Source organism: Danio rerio, chromosome 8 (assembly GCF_052040795.2).
Source record: "Danio rerio strain M-AB ecotype USA chromosome 8, GRCz13ab, whole genome shotgun sequence".
In the NCBI taxonomy this organism is placed as follows: Eukaryota; Metazoa; Chordata; class Actinopteri; order Cypriniformes; family Danionidae; genus Danio; species Danio rerio.
In genome coordinates, this window is record NC_141028.1 from 8,301,806 (window position 1) to 8,325,861 (window position 24,056).

At 33.8% G+C, this 24,056-nt stretch overlaps 1 protein-coding gene across 1 annotated transcript; it reads left to right on the top strand.

The window, feature by feature from the left end:
• Positions 1–2,952: 2,952 nt before the first annotated feature.
• Positions 2,953–23,788, top strand: vsig8b (V-set and immunoglobulin domain containing 8b; the record flags this gene model as incomplete). Its single annotated transcript, NM_001130781.2, is given in 7 exon segments — positions 2,953–3,047; positions 9,535–9,704; positions 11,859–12,060; positions 16,050–16,199; positions 16,451–16,573; positions 20,994–21,132; positions 23,472–23,788. Coding segments are annotated over 7 exon segments (1,092 nt in total). The 5' UTR covers positions 2,953–2,989.
• Between the last annotated feature and the right edge of the window lie 268 nt (positions 23,789–24,056).

The following is a 24,056-nucleotide window of genomic DNA, read 5'->3' on the forward strand; positions in this document are numbered from 1 at the left end:
CAAAGGGGTGTAAGAGAACTTGGTGGACAAGGATCAGAAAGTGAGCGGGATATTTATTTGTTTATATTAACTGCTAAAAATGCTCTTGTTGTTTAAAGGTACAGTTTATATATCTGACCGTATTAAATTACAAAATTGCATTACAAATTGTATATAAAAATAAATATATTCATACATTGTAATAAAGAATTCTGCTGTGAAGAAAATATAAAACTCTATAGAAAGCACCGTCAATGCACCGTGATGCACCGAGATATCAAACTGAACCGAATCGATGGCATGATAATCGTAACCGAACAGTGAGAGCAGGTTCACAGCTCTAGTAGTGTACATAAATTATCTAAAATCATATCATTAAAAAAAATACTTAAATGAAACAGTAAAAAATAATAAATTCTGTAAAATTTACAGTATTACTGGCAATATTGGTTGCGCGTAATACTGTACATTTTACAAGTGCACTGTAAATTAATTACAATTGTGCGGTAACACTCAAGTACAACTGTAATTGATAATTTAGAGCAATTTTACTTCAGAAAAAGCACTAAATGCCATAAAATGAGGACTGTAATATGAATGTTCAATGCTAACATAGCAATTTTAATGTAGTTTAGAAAAGCAGCATGAAGTTTCCCCCATGAATATTGCAAAAATAAAATAAAAAAGGTATTTATTTTTTCTTTTACATTTTCTTTTAAATACAGCCTAAGTCAAAATGATTAGCCCTCCTCTAAAAATGTATTTTGACAATGCTGCCATTTTCAACTAATTTTAAACATCATTTTCATAGCTAAATTATGAAAACAATTTAATTTTATCTTTGCTATGAAGACAGTACAGAATATTTTACTATAGTTATTTTTGCAGGATAGTATTATGTAGCTTAAAGTGTTATCCTATAAGGCAATTTTCTATATATCCAGACAACTGTGGTTTCTTTTGTAGCCAATTGAAAATGTGTATTTTTTTAGGGGCTAGTATTAATCTTAAATGAGAAAAAAAAATGTACTGCTTTTATTCCAGTCAAACTAAAGAAAATAATACTTTCTCCACAAGGAAAAATATTACAGGAAATACTAATAAAATGCACTTGGTTCATTAAACACCCCTTAGCATTTAAAATTAAAATAAATAAAATACAAATGTAAAAAAAAATTAATAATAAATTAATTAATTTAAAAAATAAATTAATAAAAATTGTGTGGCCCTAGAGGATAACTTTTGGCATTCTGCAGTACTGTAAATAAGTGTTGTGTTTTTTTTTTTTCTTGTTTTTTTAGGTCTGATCAATTAGTACAGCTCAAAACATGACAAATATTGATTTTTTTTTAGTAGCATTAATCAGCAGAATATGCTATTTTGATTGGTGCAGTAGCATTGTTTATGCTCAGTGCCTCCAACATGACCACTTGAACCCACATTATGAAACCACTTCATATGCCTTATGTCAAAAAATATATTAAAAAATGCCTTATGTAAATAAAATATCACAACAATGTCAACAGACTTGCCATTAGATAGTGAACATTTGATAGGTAACAAATACTTTCATTTAGAGAGAGTTTTGAAATTACTGCCATATAAGCTTCTCTGGCTATTTCATGGCAAAATAAAAATCTAAAATATTTAATGATTATTACTACTATAATAATAAAAAGATATAAAAGTTGAAATCAGAATTATTAAACCCTCTTTGATTTTTTTTTCTTTTTTACATATTTCCCAAACGATGCTTAACAGAGCAAAGAAATTTTCACAGTGTGTCTGATAATATTTTTTATTCAGTAGAAAGTCTTATTTTTTTATTTTGGCTAGAATAAAAACAGTTTTTAGTTTTTTTTTTTTTATAAAACATTGAGGTGAAAATTATTAAAGCAATTTTTTTCGATAGTCTACAGAACAAACCATCATTATACAATAACTTGCCTTAATTACCCTAACCTGCCTAGTTAACCTAATTAACCTAGTTAAGCCTTTAAATGTCACTTTAAGCTGTATACTAATATGTTGAAAAATATCTAGTTAAGATATTATGTACTGTCATCATGGCAAAGATAAAAGAAATCAGTTATTATAAAAGATTTATTAAATCTATTATGTTTAGATTTGTGTTGGGAAAAAAACTAATAATGAGGAAAAAATAAACATGGGGGCTAATAATTCAGGGTGGGCTAATAATTCTGATGTCAACTGTATAATAAAAAAGACATCAATAGCAATAAATTATACATAAATAACAATAAAAAAATATTTTTAAAACAGTTCATAAAATAATTTAATACAAGTTATTATTTTTAATACAATCAGGATAAATTAATATAAGTTAATAAAGATTGATATTAAAAGGATTTACATTTAAAATATTGCATTTAAAGTCTATTTTCATTTAGATATTAATTTTGAATCAAACTTTGACTAGGTGTTTAAACTGTTTTGTTTTTACACCTTTGAATCGAAACCCAAGCCTTACCTACTGTATTTCTTTCTCTAAGCGAAATGACATGTGAATTTGTCATACGAGAGATTCTTATCAGATTCTGATGATTTACACTTGAAAGACCCGAACAACATTAAATAATACATAAATAACAATTATACACAAGATAAAAATCTAAAAGTTTCAAATTATTGTATTACAAGTTATTATTTTAATATAATAAGAATAAATATTAGTTAATAGTTTTTGTCAGGATTCACATTTAGAAATATTGCATTTAAATTGTATTTTCCTTTGAATATAAAATTTGAATTAAACTTTCTGAAAATATCTAAAATGTTTTGTTTTTACACCTTTGAATCGAAACCCAAAACTTTTTCCCTTTTCTTTCTTTGAGTAAAAAGACATTTGAATTTGCCATACGCGAGACCCTTATCACATTCTGATGATTCACACTTGCAAATGAGGTGTCCAGTCAGCAAGGGACAATGACAGTCTGTGCTCTTTTTTCCTCTAGGTTTTCTGTATTTAAAAGAAAGCTGATATCTGGCTATGAGCAAGCTCTGGATCCACTTCCCCTACATCATTGCAGTATGTCTAAACCATGCAGGTGCGTAAAAAAGCACATCTTCTATTTATTTACATTATCCAACAGTCTCTTTTGAGGCTTTTCCAGTGTTAAAGGTCATTTTTCTCTTCACTTTGTGTGGGCTGTATCGAGTTTCTACGACTGTCAAAGTGCGACTGTGATATGCATAAATTAACCCTGCATATTAAGAAGTTGCGCTGGCCTCCCACTCCACTTTATGCAAATAGTATAGCTCTGAATATCACAGCTTCTGAGATTCACTTCAATGCACTTGCATGTGCATTTCAGAAAAGCGCAGCAGCAGATGTAGCGTGCACTAAACAATAGGGTCATTCATTATGAGCGAGTGCGATTTGCATCATATTAAGTGCACTCAAATTATAGAGCATAAAACAAATGCATGCTTTCTGACCATCAGCCCGGAGGTGTTGCTCAACACGTTCATGCCTGGACTGTTTTTTTACTCCAGCTGAGAGAGATGCCATCCGTAAATCACAGACACTCCCTGCGATCTGTGTCAATGTGCAATATAACAGGAATGACACAGTCGTCTGGTATGCCGTGTTGTTTCGGTGGAGCAACAAACAAGACAAACCTGACAATCCATAGCAGAATTCAACAAAACAACACAGAAAAAAAAGACAGCCTACGCCCCAAGCAGAGACTGTTCGTTTAGTTCTTAAAGCTGTGATTTTGAGACGCAAAGATTATGACGGGAGTGTCTGAAGAGATCATTTTATGTTGCAGAGATCGTCTAATTGTTGTGTCTGTTCATTCAGTCGGTCAGTTTGTGATGACAGCAAACAGCTGCTGTGGGGAAATAGGCTTTTTTTTGCGTGACCCTGACAGCTGTGGCCTTTGTCAGAATTTAAATAAAATAACATTTTCGTTAATTTGCCTAATGTGCTGTCAAAGCTAGGAACAAAGGTTTATCCAGTAATGCTAATGGAATGCTTGTTTAAATAAGTCTGGTCTATATTAATATTGTTAAAATGTTCCCACAACGTCAGTTTATTTTCAACTGAAAACATCCTATTTTGTTTTAGAAATGTATTCGTTTATTTTATATATCAAGTGCTGTCGGATAGCATTGTTTTTTTGTCGGATAAAAACAATGCTTTTCTGCCAAATTGTAGTTCAACTACATTTTTCAAGTTATTTTGTTTGGTGTAAGTTGAATTAATCGTAAAATTAATTAGATTCAACTTAATTTAAGACAGCAATATATTTATTTCAGTGTCAACAAAGCTGTATTAGGGGCCGATCACACCGAATGCGCTTTTTGCAGCGAGGCACCATTTTTGAGTGGTTTACTAAGGGGCCGATCTCACCGAAAGCACTTTTTGCATTGAGGCGCCTTTTTAAAAAATTATGAAGGGGTCAATATTACCGAACGCAACATTTGCATCGAGAGGCACCTTTTTAAAATTGTTTATGAAGGGGCTGATCTCACTGAACACGCCGTTTTCATCGAGAGGCGCCTTTTTTTTAATTGTTTATGAAAAGACCGATCTCAGCAAATTGTTTAATTTTTTTTTTACATTGAGAGACACCTTTTTTTAATTGTTTACCAAGGGACCGATCACATCAAACACGCTTTTTGGAGCAAGAGGCGTCCTTTTTAAATTGTTTACGAAGAAGTCGATGACACCGAACACGCTTTTTGCAGAGGCGTCTTTTTGAATCGTTTACGAAGGGGCCAATCTCACCAAATGCACTTTCTGCTTTTAGAGGCGCCTTTTTTAATTGTTTATGAAGGGGCTGATCACAGCGAACAGGTTTTGTTTTTTTTTTGTTTTATTGCATCGAGAGGCACCTTTTGTGAATTGTTTACAAAGAGGCCGACCATAATGCACGTTTTGCATCGAGAGGCACCTTTTTGAATTGTTTACGAAGAGGCCGATCTCACCAAACGCGCTTTTTGCTTCGAGAGACGCTTATTTTTTATTGTTTATGAAGGGGCTGATCACACCGAACACTTTTTTTTTGTTTTTGTTTTTTGTTTTTTTTGCATCAAGAGGCACCTTTTTTGAATTGTTTACAAAGAGGCCGACCATACCGAACGTGATTTTTGCATCTAGAGGCGCCTTTTATGAATGGTTTAAGAAGGGGGCAATTTTAAAATTTTAATATTATCAACAGAAACACTCTTGCACATTATGCATTATTGATGCCTAGTGCTTGTTTTTGGAACGTAAAGGTGCGTTCTGTCTGATCGCTCTTTACACTGTTTGGATACACAAAAAAATGTATTTAATGTGTTTAAACTAATTAATGTATTCAGCTAAATCTCTAATCTTTAACACTATTCTGAATGTGGTATGTATACAATAATGCATTATTATAACTATGCTTCAGAACTAAATCTTAGTGAAATGTTATTGAAACATTTCGTTAGCAGGGGTTCAGCACAAATATGAGGTATTTAAAAACAAATTATAATCGAGTTTTAACAATCACTAAATGCAATAATATCAGCATTGCCATGAGCTTTTCAGCATTAACTTAAATATTGCAATAAAATAAATAAAGTAAAATGCATTTTTCCAAGCTTGTTATTTTAGATAATTGAAGTCAATTATTAGACATCCTGTAAAAAAATGTTTATTTTGCTGTTTATTCAACACATTTTATGCAGAAAAATTTTATAACTCATTTCTAATAACTAACTTATTTTGTTTTTGCCAAGATGACAGTACATAGTACTTTACAAGTTTTTCTGCAAGATGCTAGTATTCAGCTTAAAGTGTGATCTTAGCTAGGGTCTTTACCTAGTTGAAAACATATTCCTTAAGGGGCTAATAATAATCTTCAAATTAGTTTAAAACAAAATAAACTGCTTTTATTCCAGCCAAAGTAAAGAAAATAATACTTTCTCCACAAGGAAAAACTTTAGGAAATACTAAGAAAGTGTCCTTGGGTCCATTAAACACCCCTTGAAAACTCAAAAGAAAAATTCACAATAATGATAATTTTGCCTTCAAATGTAGGTTGAAAAGTGACATTACCCAGCCAAAGAAAAATTATGGCACACGCAAATAGTAAAGTTTTGGAACTTTTTTTTTTTTCAGTGAACTAAATTTTTTTGCTAACAGTTAACATTCATACAAGCCTCAGCAGAAAAGGGTTTTACAATAATGCCGACGAGAGTTATGAGCAGCCATATATTCAGATGCAGCGTTTATTCAAGTGCACTTTCAGCGTTTGAAAGAGTTGATGGATGCTGTCTGGATGGCTGTGGTGAAGTGATACTGTCATAGTTCGGTCTGTACAGCATCATCATCATCATCCTCCACAATCCAGCAGTAGGATTGAAGCATGGAAATTGCAGATTTTCCATTACAGATGGAACAGAATGTGCAAATAAATGCCAGTTAGAAACCATCACTCATTAAAGTAAATCCCAGAGTTCTTCTTAAAAGTGAATGTCGTGGTAAATCAGACTTTTTGTGCACGTCTGAAATGCAAAAACGTATTGACATGAAGCTGCAGAAATGAATTCCTCAGAATTACACGCACACAAAAAAAAAAAAAAACACAATGGCTATATATCAAAAGGCTAATCAGTATTCAGAAATGTGGAGATCTCAATGATACATGTTTCTCGCATCGAGGTTAGCTGATCATAACAGGGCTAATATACATATTAAATGCAAAGTGGCAAAAATAGCCTGTTTAACTGCCATTAAAAACTCAGAATCGACTGTTCTTTTACAGGAATCCTTATGCAGAGTAAGAAAGCCGTAGAATGGTTTTATTTATCAGTGTGCAATGAAAAAAAGGAGGTGAATAAGTATTACTCGGCATGATTGAGATTTATTAATTTAGTATTGAGATGCAGATTTAATTAGCTCACATGTTCAAATCAAATAAAGTAACTTTTTATTGCAACTTTAGTTTACAGAACATACAAGGGCACTAACAACAGTATATTAACATCCAATCAAATAAAATATAAGAAAATAAAAAAAAAAATACATGAAAGAATACAATTATTCAAAAAAAAAAATTTAAGGCTTTAAAATAATTAACAGTTCTTTTTGCTTCCCCCCCCCCCCCCCCCCCCCTTTTATCGTGCATGGGTAATGACCTATTTCTATTTCAAGGTTAGTTAAATTAGATTTTTTCACTGGCCATTTAAATTTATGGATAAAAAATGTTCCATATATAATGATCAAATTAACAATATGCCAAATTTTGAAGTTGACTGCATTCTCATAAAAAAATAAAACATCTTTCTTAACAAAAAAGAAAATAAAATCCCACCAAAACCATTGTGTATAAATACAATCATAACATAAATGAACAATATTCTTCTTTATCGTTACAGAAAGCATATCTTAGATCAATATCTTTACAAAATCTTGCAATTACCTGTTTCACAGAATAAATACGATGAATAATTTTAAATGATACCGCTCTAATCTTATTCGTTATACAAAAACGTCTGGAAATCTTAAGTCTCGTTCCAGTTAACAACTTGAAATTGTTATCTACAATAACCAATAGCTGAAAGAACATTGACAATCCGGCAAATCATTCTACGATAATTATTATTACATTTTTTTATATTTATACCTTCCAATTTAAGTCTGAAATCAAAATATGTATTTTGAACTACATCCTTTTTCTAATAATATAATAAATTAATAAGTAATTTAAATCAGAGCAGTCAGTATGACAGACTGACGCACTGAATCGTCAAAATTATAAATCACATCGCACAATCCTTATCATAAGCTGTTTTTTAAAAAAAAAGTAACAAGTCTGTATCAAGCATTACGATTATTTTTTATTTAAGTTTTAAAGCATGTTTAAATAGCAATGCTATAAACTATACATTTTAATTTATTTTTTACAAGTGTAGATTGAAAGAGTCCACACATTATGCAAACAACCACTTGTTCACCTTGTTAGAACAAATAACAAAATGCATCCAACAATAAACCACAAGTAGTAAAGATAAATTCAATAAAAACACATCTGCTTCAGCAAACTATTCAAGAACCACTAATTTATTAGTATTGTTTGAAGGGGGGTTATTGTCAAAAAATAAATAAAATAAATAAACTTTTATAAGGGGTTTAAACAGTTGTGTTGCAATATTCTGTGAATCTAGCCAGCCTCTAATGATACAAAATGTAATAATTATGTAGTACGATTACACTTGATAAAAACAAAAAAAAAGTTTGCAGAAAAACTTTGATTGACATTCTCACTTTGTAAATGTCAGAGAAACAAAGCCCCACCCATTAGTGACCGTCTCTCTCTCTCATTAGCATAAACAGCCCTGTGTGAGAAGCAGCCGTCAGTCAGAGCTTTCATATCATTACTGCTGAAGATAATAAGATAGATAGAATTCTGAAGACAGAATGAAGATACTGTTTTGAATCTGCTGTCACTATGCTGATGCACACCTGTTTGCAGCTCCACCTTCTTTTGAAAAAGAGCACAATCTCATTTGAATTTAAAGTGACAGTCATCAAAATGGCCCAATTGGGATCAATGCTTTAGATACAAAGGGTCAGTTTCAGAGTTATAAAACATCATCTGTGTAGTATTTTGGCTGAAACTTCACATACACACTAGGGACATCAGAGACTTCTAACATCTTGTAAAAAGGGGGCATTATAGGACCCCTTTAAAAAGGTAAAACTTGAATTCAGTAAGACTGATTTCAATGTTAAACATGTTAATAAATGAGCATGAATTAGGGCTGCACAAAATATCATTTCAGCATCGATATTGCAATATGCGTGTCTGCAATAATTACATAGTTGGATATGCAATGTTAAGTTGGGATTATAGTCAATCAACAATTGAGAATATATGAAATTTGTGGAGTTATTGCAACAATCATAAAAAAGTGAGCCTAATTATTTGGATATGAATGGGTTAATGCCATTTTAACAAAGTATAAAACATTCAGGCACAATTACGTAAAACATTTGTAAATTTAAAGAAGAGAAATTTGATTGATGTATTAATACCATGAAAACTATACAGCATTATTTTGCATTGCATTATTAAATTTCTGTTTTTTGAATACAGATTGACTCCAGAAACCATAAAGAAATGTTCATTTGACTTTTTTCTTTGCTCTTTTTAAATTATTCCTGCAGTTTTGTTGTATTTTTTTAGACGATTCACATCTTTACAAAACCAAGTATTTGAATGATTCTCTAGCATAATGTCTTAAGTGATGACAAAACTGGTGATTTTGCTGACATTTTAAAATTATAAGGCTGAACGACATGAAACGCCATCAGCCTACAGAGATTTCCCAGTATTTCTCTGTTAGAATCAGGATAACAGCAGGATAACATCTTAACCCAACCAATATAATGATTGTTTTTTTTTTTTTCCACAAATAGAGCTATTCAAGCCATCTGGTAAAATTGTATTCCTAACCTAATCTATAACGCAGCAAAACAAAATATTGCAATGTCAGGTTTTTACAATAGCATGCAGCTCTAGAGTGAATGCATTTTTCTGTTCTTGTGTGCAGCTCTTACTTCAGCATTGCAGGTGACCTCAACAGGACCTCAGACCATAAAGAAAGCCCAGGGGGAGGCTCTGACTCTGGGCTGCACATACACCCTTGCTGCCACGGATGTAGGAGACCTAGACATTGAATGGACAATCGTCAGCCAAGACATGACCCAGAAAGATCAGCTGGTGAGATATATTAACAGCACATTTTTATCTTGATGATCAAGATACTATAAAAATGAAAATGAAAAAAATTGGTCTCATTTCGAAAGCATCTGTGCATACCTGAAATACAATTGCTAAGATGTTTCACAATTAAGTGAAACAACATCGAAATGTAAAACTTTTTAAATAAAAAAAAAAATGGTCTTTTACTTGGAGTGCATGCTAAATGGATGGTGGGCCCAGTTTTACAAGCTCGTATTAGGGTTATTTTTTTTTATCAGTTATACAATAAATACATAGTTGATTAAAATATTGGTCAACATTGTGGCTAAAATAAAATTTGTTATTTTTTTTATTTAATCATAATAATTATAATAAATAGGAAAGTATAAAAAAGTGAGATAATTTAATGAAATAAAAACAATGTTTACTTATAATTGATAATATAATTAATATGATTTTTTTATCTTTTAAATGTACCTATGCATTTATATATATATACACTTAAACAACTTTTAATGAGCTAAAATGGTTTTAATAAATAATTAGAGATGAAACATATGATGAAACGACCAATAAAATGACAGATAGAACAAGACAGAACAGAGATCGATAGACAGAACGACAAATAAAACAATAGACAGAACGACAGATAGAACAAGGCAAAATGACAGATAGATCGATAGACCGGACAACGGATAGAACGATAGATAGAACGATAGGCAGAATGACAGATAGAACAAGGGAAAATGACAGATAGAACAAGGCAGAACAACAGATAAAAGGCAGAACAACAGACAGATCACGAAAGATCGACAGATAGAACACCACATAACGACAAATAGAACAAGGCAGAACAACAGATAGATCACGAAAGATCGACAGTTAGAACACCACATAACCATTTATGTGAAGCTGCTTTGACACAATCTACATTGTAAAAGCGCTATACAAATAAAGCTGAATTGAATTGAATAACGAAAGATAGAACAAGGCAGAACGACAGATAGATCACGAAAGATCGACAGATTGAACAACACAGAACGGCAGATAGAACAAGGCAGAACGGCAGATAGAACAAGACAGAACGGCAGATAGAACAAGACAGAACAATAGACAGAACAACAGAATGACAGATAGAATGACAGACAGAACAGATTGATAGTACATAAGACTGAACGACGGAGAGAATGATTGATGGATGGATAGATGATATTTAGAACGACATAGGTAGATAGATCGAGATAGAATGACAGACAACAGAGAACGATAGACAGAACACAGATGGAAAGTATAACACAAAACAATAGATAGCACAACAGAACGAACTACAGCCAAAAGAATGACAGAGAACGATAGACAGAATAACAGATAAAATGAGAGTATAACAGATAGAACGACAGATCGAACAATAGCTAAATAGAATGACAGATCGAAAGAGACAGAACGACAGATGGAATGATAGATAGAATGACAGATAGAACAAATAAAATGACAGATAGATAAATAGAACAATAGATGGACAGAATGAAAAATAGAATGATAGTTAGACAGTATAACAGACAAAATGATAGATACAACGACAGATTGAACTGCAGACATAGAATGACAGATAGAATGATAGATAGAACAACATAGAATGACAGATAAAACAACAGACTGTCAGACATAGGATGACAGAGGGAACAACAGACAGAATGACAGATAAAAAGACAGACAGAATGACAGATAAAACGACAGAGAGATGTTACAGTTTTAGTTGATATTATATGCATGCTGTGTTTAAACTTTAATATATTCATACTTCCATCTCAACTGACCTCCAAACAGATTTCTACTAAAGGAATGTCTGTCACGCAGCATTAGCCTACCATTTAAAATAAAAGGTGATCAAAAGATGCAAAGAATCATGCGGCGCAGCTCATCTTTACCACACATCTGCTGTCTTTGATAAGACAAGAGTGTAAAATAATGTTTTCAGAGACCACAGTCCACACCTGATCAATCGCATCTTCAGTAATTTCCCCTCATTCAAACTCTTTGACCTAAAGCTTTCCAGGGACACGTGTGAGGATTCAGAGAAATCCGCGCACATGGCGGCGGGTGGTTAGACCTGTTCTATTAGATAAGAGTTGTGTTTTTTCCTCACTCTCTCTCTCTCTGCCTGTCTGACAGATCTTATCCTACACTGGAGGGAAACAGTACCAGCTGGGAAGCCCCGACCTGATGAGTCGCTTTAAATTTGTTGCTGATCCGAGTCGCGGCGACGCCACGGTCAACATGACCAACCTCAAGGCGCCAGACACGGCCACGTACCAGTGCAAAGTGAAGAAAACCCCCGGCATCGACACGAGGAAAGTCACGCTAGTTGTGCTGGGTGAGGAACAGGTTTACTTTTGTAAACAAAATTCAGGCACGATCCCAATTTTATTTTTTGTGCCTTTTCCCCCCTTTAAACAGCGTGTGAAAGGGAAGGGCTTCAAATTTGACCCCAAAGAAATGGGACAGCACCATACAGCACCTGTACACGTCATCATACTGTATGTCATTGTGATCTCTTGCTTCATATGAGATCAGACAAATCGCAACTGCTGAAGTGATCCCAGCAGTCGTGTTCAAATGTTGTGTGCAGTGGAAAGGCGGCTTTAGCTCTAAGCCTTCAAGTTAACGAGAATTGGTACACCCCTTCACGGGAACACGCAAAACGAGGGGTAGGGGTAAGGGGAAGGACAACGGGTTAGAACTGGGATTGGGCCTAAAACTCTCCAATAGGGCTATATGCACACAGACTTTTATTTTTCAGTCAGTCAGCCAGACCTAGCACTTCTGGCGAACTGTCACGCCATTACAAAATCATGAAATTCAATATTCATTCATTCTTTCATTTTATTTTTGGCTCAGTACCTCTATTAATCAGGGGTTGCCACAGCGGAATGAACCGCCAATTTATTCAGCAAATGGTTTATGCAGCAAATGCTCTTCCAGCGCAACCCAACAATGGGAAACACCCATACACTCCTGCATTCACACACACACTACAGCCAATTTAGCTTATTCCATTCACCTATAGCGCATGTCTCTGGACTGTGAGGGGAAATTAAAATGTATATAAAATGTATAAAAAGTAAATAGAAATTTGTTCACAAAAACAATGAGAAAATGAAACTGAAAAGAACAGCAAATTAAAAAAACAAAATAGGTATTGAAATAAAAACGAATTTAAAAATCAAATTACTCAATTTAGGTAAGTGACCTATGAATTACGTATGAAGACATATACATTTCTATAACAGTTTATCACATTTTATGTTGAGGATCTATTAAGTAAAATTTATGTAATCATTACATCCATAATTTGTTTTTATTTTAAAAAGAAGATTTAGAATTCTGAGAAAAAAAAAGCTAGCAAAATGAACAAATTAAAAAAAAAATGAGCAAACAAACCAATGAATGAACAACAAGCAAAAGAACCAACTACTAAACGAATGAATGAACAAATTATCAAACAAACAAATAAACAAAACAAATGAATATACAAAACAAGCAATTGAACAAACAAACAAACCAATGAATGAACGAACAAATAAAAAAAACAAAGGAACAAATTCATCATTCAATGATTTTCTTTTCGGCGTAGTCCCTTCTTAATCTGGAGTCACCACAGCAGAAAGAACCACCAACTTAACCAGCATAGGTTTTATGCAGCGGATGTCCTTCCAGCTGCAACCCATCACTGGGAAACATCCAAACACATTTATTCACAAACATAAACTAGTCAATTTAGTTGAACCAATTCACCTGTACCGCATGTCTTTGGACTTGTGGGCGAAACTGGAGCACCCGGAGGAAACCCATGCCAACAGGGGGTCAATATGCAAACTCCACACAGAAATGCCAACTGACCCAGCCAGGGAACAAACAAATTATTGGAAAAAAAATTTACAAACCAGTGAATGAATGAACGAACAAACTAAAGAATGAACAAACGAACAAGCTAATGAACAGATGAAAAAATTAAAGAATAAATGAAAGAACAAAATGAATCAACAATGAATTTAAAATTAGCGAACAAATAAATGAAAAAACGAATGAACAGACAAATGAATGACTGAATGAAAGAACAAATGAACCAACTATGAATGAAAAAAAACAAACCAATGAATGAATGAACAAATGAACAAACAAATGAGCAAGCAATCGAGTGAACGAATAAACCAACAAACAAACTTATAAACAAACCAATGAATGAATGAACAAATGAACAAACGAATGAAATGAAAGAACAAACTATAAATGAATCTACTTCATGGAAAAAAAAAAAAATATATATATATATATATATATATATAAATATAAATATAAATATAAATATAATATATAAATATATTATATATATATATATATATATATATATATATATAAAAAATCGAACAAATAAAAAATAAAAATAGCCTAAAATATTAAAATAAACATGCCAAGCGTGCATTTTAGGACTGCCTTGTGGCTAGAATTACTTACGGCCCCTGAACCACAAAATTTGCCCCTGATAATACCTTTGGCGAAGACATAAACAATCGAATGACTGAATAAATGAATGGACCAATAAATGAATGAAGGAACGAATGAACAAACAAATAAAAAAATGAGCGTAAGAAATGAAGATGAATGAAAAAATAAATAACTAAAATAAAAACTGAAATAGTGCAATTAGGACCATTTTACCTTATGGCTGGAATTACTTATGGCCCCCCTAATCACTAAATGCACCCCTAATAATAACTTTGATAAAAACATAAACATTGTCGGTCTCTGCTGACCGATTGTGACCCTCTTATCGAGCTGAAATGTTCTGTTTTACCGGTTTTATCCACCCTCGCACAGCCCTTTCATCCATTCGTTCACCATGACTGGACTGGAATGGTGTGATCGTCTGAGTGGATGATCTCTGTTCACGCCTGTCTTGTGTTTTCCTCTGTTAACCTGAGCTCAAGCTTGTCACCCCGTCTGTCCACACGATCGATGATTTCCACCCCCTCGCGAAACTTACAGGCCCATCGCTGAGAGACTATAATTACAGTGTAGGATTTGTTTAGATGAGCATTTTCTGTGTTTGTCCTTTCAGTTTCAGGTTGTTTTTTTCAGACTTTATACTGTAGAATGTTTATTAAAAAAATTATAATAAAAAAACGCACAAAAATTAAGATGCTCACCGTTTTCTAATCCCTAAGTGGTTCAAAACCTTTATACATTTCTTTATGCTAATAAACACTAAAGATGTTGTTTTGGCATAAGCAAAAGAAAATCCTGTAACTATTAACTTTAATAGTGGGAAATACTTATAGAAGTCAATGGTTACAGGTTTCCAGCTTTCGTCAAAGTATTTTAGTGTTTATCAGATTTAAAAAAAAATAAATAAAAAAACTAGTAATAGGCGTCAACGATCTCCAGTAAATCACACTCGTATGTTTTGGTCTTGTTCAAGATTGACAGAGTTTTGGTCTAAAATAGATAATACTTCAGATAAAACCTTTACCACAAGCCACTCCAAACCATCTAACAGCACTGTTAGAATCCCTTTAGGCCAAATTTGCCTACAGCAACCCATGATGTTGTTGCTTTTACCACATTATTGTCTAGGAAGCTTATTCTCCTTAAATGGAAACAAACAACTCCACCTTCATATTATGGATAGATAATGTCTTTTTAATGTTTTCATTAAACAGATATTTAAAAATCTTTTTACAAATCATGGAAATGTTTGTTGAATTATATAGATACTATTGATCTTGAAGCATGAAGTGGAATTAAGTCTTTTTTATTAGTAGTTTATTATTATACATTTTTTAATTGTTTATTTTAATAATAATGTTATTTAGGGCAGCCTGGCAGTAGCTGGAAGAACATCCGCAGCGTAAAACATATGCTGAATAAGTTGGTGATTCATTCTGCTGTGGCGAGCCCTGATTAATATAGGGACTAAGCCAAAGAAAAAATGAATGAATAAATGTTTATATATATATATATATATATATATATATATATATATATATATATATATATATATATATATATATATATATATATATATATATATATATATATATCTGCATTGTTTTTATGGTCATTCAAGTATCTCATGGTTGTGAAAAAGTAGACCAGTGTTACTTTTGTATATGATATTGTATCTGCACAAAATGGTAACAAATACATGGCAAAAAAGGATTTTTAAAAAAAAGCATGCATTTCAGATTCACGAACAAATGTAGACAGCGTCCTCTAGTGGATTTGTCATTTGAAACATGCAACAAAACGTACGCATGTGTTTCATAATGTCTGACCCTTTCTTTATTCATTTTTTTTTTTCAGTACGACCTTCGCGTCCTAAATGCTGGGTGGATGGCAGTGAGGAGAAAGGCGGAACCGTTTCACTCCGCTGCACATCCTCCCAGGGTTCATCACCTCTAAAATACACATGGACCAAAGAAACTGGACAACTGCCACCAACCTCAACACAGAGTGAGTCTCCACCAGTATAGCAAATACTTCAAGTGTAATATTTGGTACCGCTTGAATAGCCTGTACCTTCAGGCATGTGTGTGGTAAAGTCACATAATGTACAGCTGCTGTGAATGGAAAAAAAAAAAAAAAAAAACATTTCTAAGCCTCATAGCAACCAAACAAGTTTTTCTGCTGTGCAATCTGCTTTAAACGATGCTGCTGGCGCTTTGGCAATGGCTGCACATTCTGAATGGCTCTTTTGTTTGAAGATTCTCAGACCGGCGAGCTGCTAATCAGAAACCACAGTGAGAGCTACACGGGGAACTACTTCTGTGAGGTCAGCAATGAAGTCGGCAGAGAGCGATGCACATACGCCCTTCGAGCATATAACCGTAAGTATGGGTGGATCTGGAAAGTGTTTGCACACCTAAGCCACACTCAACACCTTAGATAACAACATGTCCAAATCAAGTATCATTTAGCAGACAGATTTAACAGGATGATGAACTGTCAAACAAATAAATGGAAATAAATGTGTAATCATACTGCGCATTTCTATAAATTCGATTTTGGATTAATATAGGATCACATGACACAAATGACTGAGATAATACACTGAAACAATATAAAAAATGAATCATTGCATTTACTAAATATTTTTAAGTGGTTGTAAACTATTTATTTGGGCTGATTTTAAATAAATTTTGTTGAACATTACTGAATTTAATTTGTTTAAATTCAACATTTATAAAATGTTCTCAATTTTGCAGAACTTTTTTTTTTTTTTAGTGTAGTGCAGAAAAGTCACTCATGAATACATGGTAAAATACATATCAAACTGCACTGCTGAAAACATATTACTAAAATTTACTGTAAAAAAACAGCAGCTGTGGTTGCTAGAACTTTACCATAAAAAGGATAGATTGCAAAATAAATTTCTAGGAGTTAGGATAAACTACTGTATTTTATTAATTTATAGTATTATACACTATTATATTATAACCAAATCATAAATAAATCAAGAAACTACACACAAATTACTACCTGTCTATCACTTTTTTCGCGGGACTCTGGCATGAATAAGCAGAGTGATGTGTCGTTATGATGGTGTTAACAAGCTTTTTGCTAAAATGACTAAGTACAAGCTTGAAAGCGAAAGATTAAAGAAAAGTACTAACTCAGTGACATTACCTGATAGATTCAAAAAACCGAAGAGATTTAAAGCAACTGCTGACGTATGCTGCAGCACATCCCTGTGTGTGGTCACGTGTTCAACAGTATAGTCAGGGCTGGAGCAAGCTGAACTGCCGCTCTAGGCAGAGGACGATCAACGCCGCCCTCAACCCCAATGTGAAAACGAAAGTGACCGGTTATGAAAATAAAGTGAGGTGTCGCAGACCTCTATTCAGCCGCCCTATGCGCGGATATAACTAAGGACGCGTGGGTGCTGAGGGAAGGAGGGAGGTGTCACAGACGCTGCCCTCTCTATAATGCTGCCCTATGCGCAAAAATAACTGAGGACACGCGGGTGTCGCGGACCTCTAATCTGCCGCCCTACGCGCAGATTTAACTGAGGACACGCGGGTGCTGATGGAGGTGTCACTGACGCTGCCCTGCCCTCTCTATTCTGTCGCCTATGCGCGAATATATCTGAGGACTCGGGTGGTGAGGGAGGTGTCGCGGACATAACTGAGGACGCGGGTGGTAAGTGGGGTGTTGCGGACGCCGCCCTCTCTATACTGCCGCCCTAGGCAGCCGCCTAGGTCGCCTCTATGGACGCGCCGGCCCTGAGTATAGTGTGGAAGCAGGGCTTTTCAGAAATGCTAGGTGAAACGCCAGTGCAAACGTAGATCGCTTTCATTCTAAAATGCCATTTTAAAACCAAGATGTATTAGTGTAAACAGGGCCTAAAACCTGTTTCACACCGCAAACAGTGAGTGAGCGGCGCATGAGCAGCGCGTGTTTTTTCGGCGTCCATGTTAATTGATTAGAGCTTTCATACTGCACAAGCAGCACGTCTGCGCCAGGCGTGAGCGTCGCTGAATCAACAGTGCCACAATAGTTTTGGAGCTGGGCACCATCTTGATTGCCTCATCAAGATGGTGCCGAGCATGGCCGCCGTGTTGCGAGCTCCAAGCAAATTTTGTTTTGTTTTGTGTTTTTTACTTCTGTTTTTATTGTTTTTCGTGCTGGATGTACACTCATTACCTATAAAAGACACACAATTTAGAAAATTGGCTCCCTTGTTGCACATCAAAGACCGGACTTTGAAAAAAAAAAAATTCTAAGCTTTTCACTCGTCATATCACACATGCTGCTGATGATGTGACAATAATAGTGACTTGATTTGATTTTTGCCGCGCTGCTCATGGTCAATTAAAGTGACACTGCATTAATAATGACTAAAACACATTGAATGACAGTAAAAAGTAGTAATTTTACCCAATAAATGCATTAATAAAGATGCAGTATTCATATATAGTCAATCAAATGAACTTAAAAGATTAAAAACTGCAAGAAATATTTTACTAGGCCTGAACTACATAACCAAACGTAAAACAGTTTTGGTATTAGTTTTGCTTAAGTTGAAACCTAGTGTTGCAGGAGAGGGGAAATAGAAGTGGCCGCTTTAAGACTGCTATTAACAGCAGTTGTAGTCCACAGTGAAGTGTATTGTGGGTAGTGTAGTTCGACAAGCATGCTGAATAATGTAAGCTTGCTGTGTAGTTGAAGCAAAGAAAGAAAGTTTTATTCGGCTTTGTTTTGTACACTCTAGTTACTCCACCTGGAAGCTGTTTGCACTGTGAACCTGACAACACGAAAATAAGCAAAATTGATTACTTTTGTCTGCCTCATTATTGGCACGAGCTGAAACTTTGCTGCTGGACCTTACTGAAGCGGAGAAAGTAACACTAGTTTGATCATGTATAAATATCATTATATCTATATTATATAAATATTATAACTAGGCTTACAACATCCTGACAATCAAAAATAAAATGACATGATATTACAGGCGATTGTCTTCTGAGTGCACCAGACATGAATGACACTCCTCATGGCGCTTGAGAAGCATACAGTACTGTATGATCTATAAACTTCGTAAAATAAAGACTTGCAGGTTAAGGAAACAGCATAGGAGGAAGTTGCCGCAGGCCTTGGTGCAGATGAAAAGTAAAAGAAAAAAAAGTGTATTTGTATTTAGAGATGGGTAACGAGATAGAATAGACAGAGATATATTGTTTTGTGCAGCAGCTGCAGAAGAGCTGCGCACTGCAGACGCAGCTGGTGTAAAAGGCAAACACCTGTGTGCTACTGCTGCTCTCCATACATGCTGCGCACGTGTTGCTCATGCACTGCCTTCGCCTGCGGTGTGAAACAGCCGTAAGGGTGTATTTTTTCGGAAGCGAGTTGCTGCTGCGACAGGGACGTGGGATTGTGATGCTGGCTCAGCATTGTGATGTCTATATCGGTGATAGACGATGGCATCATCTATCGTCCCAACCCTATTATACACCAGTGCTCTTAAGTGTACAAACATCTATCTTTGTTACACAGACAAACACACAACCATAAGCAGGTGATGAGAAAATCATACATTGAACTAAAGCTCATCACAAACAACTCTTTTCACAAGCAGAGCAACACTAATATATAGAAGGTGCTCGGTATCTTTATACAACTGCTAAACAATATCATGTTCACACATAAACTAATAAAGTAAAATAATGCAATAAACAATATTTCCTAACATTAGACGTAACAAAACTAATCTACATCAGTTACAGGAAGAAAAAATAACTAAAAAGAACCATAGTAATGTCAACAAAAATGCATAAAAAGTTACATGCAGTTAATTCTGGTAAAGACACTTAATGGCTATTAACTGTATATATCCTGCTGAGACCCAAAGATTTTTTTTTTTTATAATTTCCTAAATTATTCGGGTAAAAAAAAAAAAAAAATTCTACTATTTAGAGTTAACATTTTGTTTTTACTTTAATTTTACAGCTTGTACACTGTAGTGGACCACAGGACCATTTTAGTTTGAAATGATCGCCAAACTCGTACAGTAAAACTGTACAGGATATGGCTGTAAAGGGATATAAATCCAACATTAAAGTAAAAAAAAACAAAACAAAAGCCAATTTTTCCCTTTGCATTGAAATTCCTGGAACAGTTTATTCTGAAAGAGAGCCGAATAAAAAAAAATATATATATATATATATATATATATAAATTCTTTTTCTTTTCTTTTTTTTAAGTGATTAAAAACTGATTGCCATTCTCTAATTGTCTGATTGTCAGACTCTAAATCAAAGTTTCCCTCAACTATTTTATAAAGAATCCTCTTAGCTTTTTTTTCATCTTTTTTTTTTTAAATCTTTTTTTTTTTTTTTTTTTTTAAGTGAAATAAGTATTCAAATACTTGAATGGTCTTTCGAATAAGTCTACACTCCTTATGCCGTATGCTTTACAAAATAGTACTGAAAATTGGTGTTTATCATCCACAAAAGAAATACAGTCATTCTCCCTTGTTTAGCAGTTTTCATTCACCACACTCAGAAAACTGCAGTTGCATGTCTGTTTAGAAAAAGAAAAAAAAAGTGTTGTTACGCCGCATATGTCCTTGAACAAAATATTCAGACTCACTCAATAGGATGCCGTGGAAACATATTGTTTTCATAAGCCTGCTGATTCTCTGGACGATCTTGTAGGACAATGGGAAAGCAGATTAACTGTTGCTAAGGATAAAAGCAAGCTACTTCTGTCAATAATACATAGTCTTTTATCTCCATTTCTTATCTCTAGCGGTCAATAAAGCTGGGGTGATTGCAGGAGCTGTGATTGGTTCGTTGCTCTTGTTGCTCCTCCTAATTTTGCTGATCTTGCTCCTGATTTGCTGTTGCTGCAAGCGACGAAAAGAAAAAGAGGCTGCCAATGAGATCAGGTGAGATATTGCTAGTTAATATACAGTTGAAGTCACATTTATTAGCCCTGCAATGAATTTTGATTTCTTTTTTTGAAGATTTCTTAAACGATGATTAACAGAGCAAGGAATTTAAAATAAAAGCACTTTTTATTGGTTTAAAGCCATTTGAAGGTCCATTTTTTAAGCCCCCTTAAGTGATATTTTATTCAATTGTCCGCAGATGAAACCATCGTTATACAATAAATTGCCTAATTAACCTAGTTAACCCTTTAAATGTCACTTTAGGCTAAATACTAGTATCTGGAAAAAAAATATCCATTACTGTCATCATGGCAAAAGAGTTAATTAGATATTAAAAAAAATAAATAAATAAAAACTTTTGTTTTTAATAATTGTGGTATTGTTTAACCATGTCAATCTCATCCTTACAATGATCACAACGTGAACCAAACTTTTCTAGGCGTCAGATACAATGTTTGACTAAAGTCAAAATAAACAGTTCAAAAGCAGTCATTGAAAACTATGCAAGCTGGCATTACCCAAAAAAAAAATCAATATTTATATTAGCTGTGGTTTTGTAAAGGAAGGAGGAAGTTCGAAATGGCTTACTTGTTTGATATTTTTATATAGCTTCCAGGAAATTTGGTTGGCCCAACGGATGGACCAATAATTTTGCATTTTAATTGTTTAAACAATTTTACATGCGTGTATAGTATGGGGCTTGACGTCATAACAATTACATTCACAAACCACAACATTATACACTTAAGCAGATCTCAGTAAACATATAGCTACTATATACAAAAAATGTAAATATTAATATGCCAAAAAAAAAATTTAATTAATTAATTATGGCTCACTTGAACGTGGAATTTCCTCTACTGAATCTTATTGGGGTAAAGTTGGTTTTATATTCGCACATTCAGACTTCAGAAAAGTATGATTTGCCAATTGTAAAAAGTGAGGTCATATTAGCACCCAAAGATTATTAAAGTTCAACACTGTTCACAGGCAAATAAATATCGCTAATGTTATACTGCTCTTTTTATTTGCCTAACACTTTGAATTTAGCTCATCATACCTTTATTAAAATTATAAAAACATGTTAATAGTAGATTCACAGACGTTCTGACACATTTTTTTAAATATACGGCTAAGAAATAACTATTAAGGTTTTTTTTTTTTTTGTTTGGTGGGGCCAATGAAAATAGGCAAGTAAAAATCTGAACCCCTGGCCCGATTGGGAAAGTAGAAAAATCATTAGCATTGACCCCTTCCAATAACATTATACTTCAGAAAAGTCTTCTTTACAAATTCTAAATAGTGAAGTTATATTAGCAGGCAAAGACTTAAGTACAACTTTGTTGACAGTCAAAAAAATAGTGATAATATTGTTTAAGTCACAGAATTTACTTTTACTGCATTAAAGAAAAAAAAAATAACAAATGTTCCTTATTTAAAAACATTCTTTGTAAATATTCTCTTTCAATAATTTGAATAGATTCTTATTTTAAAAGTTAACTTAAAGTTATTTTGTGCTATAATGATTTTAATGAAGTTTACTTTCACAGATTTATTGAGATTCATTATTTAGTAATACTTCACCAGGATTTTATTCCCATATTAAATAACTTTTTGTTGACTTTTCAATGATCATTTCCAATAAATAAATTAACTAAAGTAGCACAACTTACATTTCAGATATTTATCATTTCTATTTTTAGTTAAAAAAAAAAACATTAAGATGTTTCCTGATCACCAAATTTCATTCATTCATTTTCTTTTCGGCTTAGTCTCTATTAATCAGGTGTCACCACAGAGGAATAGACCTCCAACTTATACAACATATGTTTTACGCAGCGGATGCCCTTCTAGCAGCAACCCATCACTGGGAAACACCCATACACATTTACTATGGACAATTTAGCTTACCCAATTCAACTATAGCACATGTCTTTCTACTGGGTTTTTTTTACGCAATTGCATTTTAATCTAAATTATTAATTTTAACTTCAAATTTTAAATATCTTCCTTTCACCAATGATAAAACCAACTACCTAAATCTGTATCTTATTGGGGTAAAGATGGTTTTATATTCAGACTCTCAATATTATATCATAAAAGTTTTATTTGCAAATTCTAAATGGTGAACTCATATTAGCTGCCAGAGTACAAAGTACATTGTTCATAGTCAAATAATGTTCCTTAGTACTATTGCTAATGAGTGCTAATGTTGTTTTGAAGTCACTCACATGCTGTTTCTGACCGAATATATTCAAGCTGCATGGCAAACAATATAGGGACTGTGAACGAATGTGTGAATTTAATACTAACTTTACCTCAATCCATATCTTTAGAGAGGACGCCGCTGCTCCAGAAAGTCGTCCAGGAAGCCAATACTCCAGCTTCCGCTCTGTAACGAAGTACAACGTCCATCCAGGGATCAATTACAGCGCTGTGGGCCCAGCAGGGAACATGTCGCGGGTGGGATCGGGACGGAGCAGCACTCACACAGAGCGCAGCAGAGTCCAGAGAGAAGTCAGCATGATGGCCTCTGATCACAGGCCGGCTCTCTCATACGACAGCAAATATGGATACCCCGTATAACCGCCGACGTCCTGCCATGGGACACACACATGGAAACACTGCAATACTGTGCAATACCAGCACAAGATTTACTATACACTGGAGAAAAAAACAAGCACTCATTGTATTGACTTTTTTTTTTGTTTTTATTTAAGGTAAGTGGTAGCAAACAATTTACATTTTAAGTCAGAATTATTAGCCCTCCTTTGATTTTTTTTTCCTTTTTAAAATATTTCCTAAATGATGTTTAACAGTGCAAAACATTTTTTCACAGTATTTCCTATAATATTTTTTTCTTCTGGAGAAAGTCTTATTTGCTTTATGTCGGCTAGAATAAAAGCAGTTTTTAATTTTTG